Below are 9,144 nucleotides of genomic sequence, written 5' to 3' on the forward strand. Positions count from 1 at the left end.
CACCGGAACAAAACGCAACCGAGAAAGGCTGGTCCCCTTGCAAAAAAGTGCGACGAAAGCCTCCAAGCGAGTGCTAACACTCCCTTCGAGGCTCGGGGGCTACTGTCGAGGACCATAATTAGGGGTACCCTCAAGTCTTCTAATTCTCAGCTGGTAACCCCCATCAGCATAAAGCTGCAAAGGCCTGATGGGTGCGATTAAGTCAGGGATCGGTCCATTCGACGGACTCGATCACGCCTCGCCCGAGCCTAGCCTCGGACAAGGGTAGCCGACCCCGGAGGATCTCCGTCTCGCCCGAGGCCCCCCTCCAGCGGCGAACATACTTCCGGCTCGCCCGAGGCCCTGTCTTCGCCAAGAAGCAACCCTGACCAAATCACTGCGCCAACCGACCAGATCGCAGGAGCATTTAATGCAAAGGTGGCCTGACACCTTTATCCTGACACGCGTCCTCCAGTCGACAGAGCCGAAGTGACCGCAGTCACTTCGCCGCTCCACTGACCGGCCTGACAAAAGGATAGCGCCGCCTGCGCCGCTCAGACTGTTGTGCCGCTCGACAGAGTGAGACTGACAGACAATCAGGCCCGACCTCAGGCACCATAGGAAGCTCCGCTCCGCCCGACCCAGGGCTCGGACTCGGGCTCAGCCCCGGAAGACGGCGAACTCCGCTCCACCCGACCCAGGGCTCGGACTTGGGCTCAGCCCCGGAAGACGGCGAACTCCGCTCCGCCCGACCCAGGGCTCGAACTTGGGCTCAGCCCCGGAAGACGGCGAACTCCGCTCCGCCCGACCCAGGGCTCGAACTTGGGCTCAGCCCTAGAAGACGACGAACTCCGCTCCGCCCGACCCAGGGCTCGGACTTGGGCTCAGCCACAGAAGACGACGAACTCCGCTTCGCCCGACCCAGGGCTCGGACTCAGCCCTGGCCTCAGCCGACGGTCTCCGCCTCGCCCGACCCAGGGGCTCGGACTCGACCACGGCCACGGAAGACAGACTCGACCCCGACCTCGGAGGAGCCTCCACATCGCCCAACCTAGGGCGCGGACCGACCACGTCGACAGGAGGCGCCATCATTACCCTACCCCAAGCTGACTCAGGCTACGGGGAACAAGACCGACGTCCCATCTGGCTCGCTCCGCCAGATAGGCAATGATGGCGCCCTGCACGCTCTGTGACGACGGCGGCTCTCAGCCCCCTTACGGAAGCAAGAGGACGTCAGCAAGGACTCGACAGCCCCGATAGCTGTCCTTCCGCCAGGCTCCAGCGCCCCTGCGACGGCCACGACACCACACGAACCGGGTGCCAAAACCTCTCCGGCTGCCACGACGGCATGTACTTAGGGCGCTAGCTCTCCTCCGCTAGACACGTAGCACTCTGCTACACCCCCATTGTACACCTGGATCCTCTCCTTACGCCTATAAAAGGAAGGACCAGGTCCCTCTTACAGAGGGTGGGCCGCGCGGGGAAGAGGACGGGACAGACGCTCGCGTGAGGCCGCTCGCTCCCCCTCCCGCGTGGACGCTTGTAACCCTCTACTGCAAGCGCACCCGACCTGGGCGCGGGACGAACACGAAGGTCGCGGGATTCCCACCTCTCTCACGCCCGTCTCCGGCTGCCTTTCTTCCCCCTTCGCGCTCGGCCTCGCGCCGACCCATCTGGGCTGGGGCACGCGGCGACATTTCACTCGTCGGCCGAGGGACACCCGGTCTCGAAACACCGATATATAGTATAATTATAAAACTAAGTACACATGAATATTAAAAGACGAGGCAAAATTTATTAAATCTAACTAAGTCTATATTTAATATCTATAATTGATATTAAGTGTTTGATGTGAAACGAACTAAATTTTTTAGAAAAAATCGAAATAGAAAGTTGCTTCGGTTTGGAATGACACAGTCTAGCAAAGTCAAATCCGCGCACGCCATTCAATATGCGCCCCCGCCATCCTTTGCCGTTGATTTGATGCGTCACGGATCCCTGATCCACCCACCCACCCCCACTCGGACTCCCCACTTTACCCATCACCCCCTCGACGGCTCACCCCCTCGACGGCTCGACATTTCCTCCCCGACCTGACCCGATCCAACGCGGCCGGAGCCAATTGCAACCAGCCGTCCGGCTAATGCCGTAGACTAATCGCGATTAACGAAAAGAAAGGAAAAAGACTGAAAATCCAACAGCATCAGCAAAAACCCGCACCGGAAGACAGAAAACCACAATACAAGGCACGCAACGAATCCGGTCCGAAATTCCCCAAATCCCCACGCCGGCCGCGTCATGCTCCGGCCATTCCTCTCCCGTCACCGCTCTGCCGCCGCCGCCCGTGCCGCCACCGCAGCAGCCGCGGGCGCCGCGGTTATGCGACCCGCGTCCTCCTCCCGCTCCTCTGCCGGTGGAGGCGGGGGCCACCACCACTATCACAATCACAGCGGCGGCCACAACGTCTCCGTCTCGCCGCCGACGTGTACGACGTGCAGGCACGCTCCATCGTCGGCCACGCTCGATCTCCTCATCCTGCTGCTCGTGCTCTTCTCGCTCGCCTTCCTGCTCGCCTCCTCACTCTCGCACGTCGCGCGCTCGCTCTCCCCGCTGCTCGCCACGCCACCCGCCGTCGCCGCGCTCGCCCACGCCACCGCCGCGCTGCCCTACTTGGCCGCGGCGGCCGTGCTCGCCGCCACCGCGTTCCTTTCTTGCAGCCGGCTCCCGCGGCGCCGGTGCCGCAACCCGCGCTGCCGTGGCCTGCGGAAGGCGCTGGAGTTCGACGTCCAGTTGCAGACCGAGGATGCCGTGCGCGCTTGTGCCGGGAGCACCGTTGGCGGCGCCGACGCATCCATGTGGCGCGAGATCGAGGCGCTGCCGTGGAAGGGCGGCCAGGGCGGAAACAACCCAGACTACGAGTGCCTTCGCGCCGAGCTGCGCCGGATGGCACCGCCAAACGGCCGAGCCGTGCTGCTCTTCCGCAGCCGGTGTGGTTGCCCTGTTGCTAAGCTTGAAGGATGGGGCGCCCCCAAGACCAAGCGGCGCAACAAGAAGTGAGTGATGTTTGATTATGTTTCATTTTCTTGCAAATCCTAAATGATTATTACTTCAGCCCATCAGCTGAACTTAGTCGCACTTTTTCGATGGGTTGAATGAAATTTCAGTGTGCTCTGACACGTGAGTTACCCATGACGTTCCCTAGTCCAGTGCAGTTCCGTCAGTTATGTTTGTTGAGATCAACCTCGTTGCTTCATCTCTGCAGTTTGAGATATTATTACGCCCTGTTACTCTGTATGTGCAAACAAATACATCATGATCTGTTAATTCTTTTCTGCAAGCAAATAGTTAACTACCATGTGGCTTGTCTCTAATTCTGAGTCACCTAGGAAGCATGCTTGAGGATGTACTCTATTTGTTTGCCATGATGATTATGGAATTTTTATCCCACTCAGCTTCATTTTCTGAATTCAGTGGACTTTTGTTCATTTCGTGTTTTTGTCAGTTGTTTGTAGTTTGTACATTAGTACATTACTGATGTTGGAACATCTTGTTGGTCATGAATTTGCAAGAAATGGAATTATTCTTCAGAGTTCAGATGTAATGGGCTGTTACCAGAAGTTAGGCAATGAACCAAATGAATGCCAGAAGTTGTCAAAGCTACTAAGCCTATTTGACAGAGATATGTCATAGAGATCTCACTATCTTTCTGAGTAGGTGGGCAATGTCAATGATGTTGTAATCACCTGGTCTTTTGGTTGGTGTTTTTTCCTCATGGAATGGCCTTTTTAATGATAATAAAAAAACTATTTATTTGACATAAATGTTTTTGTTTAAAGAGGTTTCCAACTTGCCATTTCTTATGACAAATGACCTTTGGTGATTTCTAATGTGATCATATTTTATCTTTATTAGCTGATATGAAACATAAGGCTAACGGTCAGTACAGTCTTAAAGGCATCTCGGGTGGTCCTTTACTTAAGCTCACTTGTAACATAGAAAATAAGCTCATTTGAGGGGCTTGTGACTTGTAGAGCTGCTGCAACCTTGTGAATTGTGATTTTATATTTTGATTATGGTCTTATGGTTATGAAGTTATAAGCAGTGTCTTTGAGGTGGGGTGAGTTATCTGGAAGTGATCATTTTTTGGTACTGTACATGAGAAATTGATGAGTCATGAGAGTACCATGGAATTGTACTATATAGTTGTGGATTATGCCAATATCTTCATTTCCGGGTTTAGAAATTTCTGCACTGAGTACCAGGAAATGCCAGTATAGTGTGATGTGGATACCACTGAATTGCTGGGTTTGAGGATTTGACATCAACACCTTGTCATCTCATCAAAATCAATTATTGGAAGGCATCCATAGTTGTGTTTGCAAAGCCTCTTTGGTATCAGTGATGTGTGTGATCTATCCAACTGGGAAATTTGATTTGGCATGACTAAACTGTCTCTGTGTACCAATCACTTACCTGACAAGCACAATAAAGCTTTGCTATACCTGATCTCAGCAATCTCTTACATTTTGTTCATAGTGGTACAATTTTAGCATGTTCTTACTGTTGTTGAGCAAACCACAAGACTGAAATCTTCTAGATACCAATATGGAAACATGGATGCTTTAGTTACACATGTAAACTGTGTGAGTTGTGGTTTTTAGTCTTGAAGAGACATGGGGAAATGAAAATGAAGGGTATGCACAAAAGTTGTGCTGTTTTCTGTTTTTAAACAGGTGGTTAATGATTTTGCATATAGTTTTCTGGATGATTGTACTGCTTGTTGGATTTTTGTTGAGATCGTTTGTATTTCATTTGCATTTAAGTTGTCTTGGCATAGAATGGTTCTTAATTTTTTTTCATTGCCTTGAAATGTCTAGCTATTGGTTGATGTTTGGGCTAATTAAGAGATGAACTGTTTACCTATGATTCATTTCTAGATGACTGAAGTACAAAGGGTATTGCATAATACCTTGCCTTCTCTCTGTGTAGGCTTACTATTTTGTTGGACATGGATTGATCTTTTGACTATTGTTTCCAAATTGGCATTTTGCTAAGGTTTTGATTGTAAAAATATATTTTTTGTTGGCTACTAAAAAAACTCGGTTGGTAGGGGAAAGACCGCCCCACGATATTATATTAAGAAGCTTAATCAGAATCCTGACCGAGAAAGGTTAGGAAAGTTACCCCCCAACCCTCTCCGTGTGAAGCATGAGGGTTCGCTCCATATATACCAGATCCTTACTCGTGCTTTGAGTCCTCCTAGCCTCTACATGATGATCCGCCCCATAGGTCAGTCCATCTCATGTGCACACAATCACAAGAATCAACGAGTGACCTTTTTTAACCTCAGCATGAAACTCGATCCCAAATTCGAACTCAGGACCTAACTACTTAGACCACCTAACTAACTCGGCTAAAGGCCCTTTCGCTTTTGTTGCCTACTAACATACATCTAAGTTTGTAGATATATCAGTATATCACTTAGAAACGATATTTGTATATTTGTAATTTAATTTGCTTATGTCTCATGATATATCCATTTTTGTGTAATGGTAAACAAAATGAATTTTGAAGACCATTTCAATCATCAATATTAAAGGAACTAGTAAAATAGAATAAATGTGATATATCTTTGTGTCTTGATCATGCCCAATATTTCTTTGTTTTCGAAGCACTCTCGTTAGTATTCAGTTAGGTTATGGAGCTCTTGTGTGGCCATATTTTCTAAGCCTTGAGTTTGTTAGGTTTGACTCAAAAAGCACCCCTTTGATTAGAATGAATGTCTTCCCAAGTCAACTTCTGTAACTCTGACCACACTCATAGAAGAATGCACCAGCTTCAAACATATCTTCATATCGCATTTATTTGGTACTGTAAATTTTAATATATAATTCAATTTCCTATAAATTTGGTCATAGTTCATAGCTAATGCTATTATATTGTACAAGTTTGATGATTTGTAACTATGTTTCCGGAAATTACTTTTTGCGCTTTTCCTCTTCTGCCAGATAAAAAATTATATCTGTATTTTACCTTGTTACTCATATGCTAAAGTTATACAGGAAAGAAGGAAATCTCACGAGGGTTTTCTTTCTCTCTCAAAATTGGCGAGTTCTTATTTGGGAAATTGGTCCCCAAATAATGCTTTACCTTTTCAGTAACGTTTTTAGATGTAATCACTTCTTGCCCTTTCCCTGCTGTTTTCTCGATCTTGACATACATGTTACAAGTATACATGTAATGTAAATGCTCTTTTTTTCATTTTTTGAAACTACTGATGATTTGTTTGTTTCTTGCTTTTGAATTATTTTTATTGTTGCAGGGGCACGCAAGGTTCGTTCAATGACCGAGGGGTGAGGTGAACACAAGTCTGATCTCGCCAGTTGCAACAATGTTGCTTTAGACTGCCATGTTAAATAATTCTCCGAGCAAAAGATACACCCATTACAATTTACAAGTGGGTTGCCCCATGATTGTATTGTTAGACGGGAGTTCGGTGAACCCCAACAGTTATACTGATACAAAGACAAAAGACGTAATAAAGGACAATCAAAGCGTAAACATTGGCGACGTGATCATGCTTCAATCCCGTCCCCTTCTGTCTTTTCTTACAATGGAAGCAGGAACTCGTGTGCTCAGGCATTCTGTCGCTCATGATTGCTTGTTGGTTTCTCTCCTCTGTATAGCCTAAAGGCAAAGTAACACTCCAGATGCGAAAGTAAGATGAAATAACTTACTCCGTACATCTGGACAGCTTATTTTTACATCTAACATTTTACCATTCTATCTTTTACCATAAGCCCTAAGCTAGCTTATGTAAACCAAAAGGAGAAAAGCGGGCCTTAAAGGCCTGAACAGTGTAACTGAACAGTAGCTTCATTTTGAAACCTATTCTGGCAATCAGTTTATTACTACACCTAAGGACTTGTTTGGTTAGAAAGAGATTAAAAGTGAAATGAACTTCTTTGATTAGAATGGGATTGGAGTGGATTGAGACAGAAATAAATCCTCTCAATCCTCTTCAATTTCTTTCTAACCAATTAAGCTCTAAGATTATATTTTACCATTCTATAAACCAAGACAACAAAGGGGGTATAAAGGCCTCAAGCCCTCAACAATATAGTTCAACGGTCGCTTAACTTTAAAAACTATTCTGATATTCTTGCTTTATAGTACTAATAACGTACGAGGATAATTATGCCATATTCTTACTTTATTTATAATATTAATGATGATGACAATTTGTTCCTCGTAAATAAGTTGCTCTAGGAAGCAACACCAAATAAAGAAGACACCGTACATAGTGGGATACTAAGCCACGATTGCGAAATAGAGGTAAGGAAGGCTAAGGTTGACATAAAAGATGTAGTAAAAAGGAGACCGAAAGAATGACATGTATTTAAAGATTTAGTCTTGAGTATGATTGAATGAAAAAAACTATCCATGTAATTGAATATTATATCTATTGGTTTTTAACTCTAGGCTACTCCATCTTTGTTCGGGACACTGCCACATTAGTTTTATTTTTACCCTATTATTGTTACTTCGCTATGTATTTTTCCTTTTTACATGGACAATTTAAGCATTTAAATCAAGTAAAGTGGAGTTAGCACATTTTTTGGGTGTTGGGGGAGGAGGGTTGTAGGTATGTGAAAGGGAAATAGGGTCAAACCTTTTCCCAAATGATTTTGGTGGTTGAATTGCCCAACACAAATAATTGAACTAACTAGTTTGCTTTAGATTATAAGTTCTACAGGTGCCAAAGGTTCAACACAAACCGATAAAAAGTCAAAGAAATGGTTCAAATAGAAAGGAGCAAAACCAACCGAAGGTTGTCCTGGTCTGGCGCACCGGACTGTCCGATGCACCAGAGAGATCAACTCCGAACTCGCCACCTTCGGGTTTCTGGGAATGCCACTTCGCTACAATTCACCGGACTGTCCGGTGTAGCACCGGACTGTCCGGTGTGCCATGCGGAGTAACGGCTACAGCACCAACGGTCGTCTGCAAAAGTGAACACTGAACGCTACAGTTCGCGGACAGCGCGCGTAGAGTCAGAGCAGGCGCAGAAGGCGCACCGGACACAGTGACTGTCCGGTGGCCCCACTTGTCAGAGCTCCAACGGTCGAACCCTAACGGTTGGGTGACGTGGCTGGTGCACCGAACAGTGTCCGGTGGCGCACCGGACTGTCCGGTGCGCCCGTCGACAGACAGCCTCCCTAACGGCCACTTTGGTGGTTGGGGCTATAAATACCCCTCAACCACCACACTTCAAGGCATCCAAGTTTTCAGCTAGTGCATTCAATACAAGAGTTATTGCATTCAATACAAGACACAATTAGATTGAATCAAAGCCTCTCCAAGTCCCAATTCCAATCAAAGAAATTAGTGACTAGAAGAGAGAGTTTTGGCCATGTTCTTTGAGCTTTTGCGCTTGGATCGCTTTTCTTCTTCCCCATTTCTTGTTCCCAAGTCATTTGTAATCAAAGCAAGAGACACCAACTGTGTGGTGGTCCTTGTGGGGACTAAGTGTCCCAATTGATTGAGGAGAAAAGCTTACTTGGTCTAAGTGACCGTTTGAGAGAGGGAAAGGGTTGAAAGAGACCCGGTCTTTGTGACCACCTCAATGGGAGTAGGTTTGCAAGAACCGAACCTCGGTAAAACAAATCACCGTGTCACACTCTTCATTTGCTTGCGATTTGTTTTCGTCCTCTCTTTCGAACTTAACTTTATTTCTAACGCTAACCCCGGCTTGTAGTTGTGCTTAAAGTTTATAAATTTCAAATTTTCCTATTCACCCCCCTCTAGGCGACTTTCAGTATGTGTGTTAAGAAATGGGTTAGTCCATTGTCCCCTCAACTTTCATTTTCTTCATGAAATAGAATGATTGGTACAAATGTGGAAGTAGAGTAATTCTACCTAATTAGAAGGATATACTCATGATGTATTGAAAGGAACCATGATAACTGAGAGGGAACATATTAAGAAATCTATTTTTGCTCTAGTCTATGATCTCTATTTTTTCTTTAATCAAAACCTATGCGGATATGAAAGTCGCCTAGAGGGGAGGGATGAATAGGCGAAACCTGAAAATTATAAACTTTGAACATGCACTTTAACCGGGGTTAGGGTTAGTGAATTCGGAGTGCGGAAGATAGTTCCTCT

General features: G+C 46.5%; 1 protein-coding gene across 2 annotated transcripts; it reads left to right on the forward strand.

Moving 5' to 3' along the window:
• The first annotated feature begins 2,035 nt into the window (after positions 1–2,035).
• LOC100278297 (uncharacterized) lies at positions 2,036–6,631 on the forward strand. Of its 2 annotated transcripts, none has more exons than XM_008649462.3 (2): positions 2,036–3,032; positions 3,549–6,631. In XM_008649462.3, the coding sequence occupies exons 1-2, from the start codon at positions 2,278–2,280 to the stop codon at positions 3,667–3,669; spliced, it is 876 nt and encodes a 291-aa protein (XP_008647684.1). In that variant the 5' UTR covers positions 2,036–2,277; the 3' UTR covers positions 3,670–6,631. The 2 variants fall into 2 exon arrangements, with proteins under 2 accessions (XP_008647684.1, NP_001354284.1); NM_001367355.1 differs by having other exon boundaries at positions 2,216–3,032; positions 6,302–6,540.
• The last annotated feature ends 2,513 nt before the right edge of the window (positions 6,632–9,144 follow it).

The sequence above is a fragment of the Zea mays genome, chromosome 6, assembly GCF_902167145.1.
Source record: "Zea mays cultivar B73 chromosome 6, Zm-B73-REFERENCE-NAM-5.0, whole genome shotgun sequence".
In the NCBI taxonomy this organism is placed as follows: Eukaryota; Viridiplantae; Streptophyta; class Magnoliopsida; order Poales; family Poaceae; genus Zea; species Zea mays.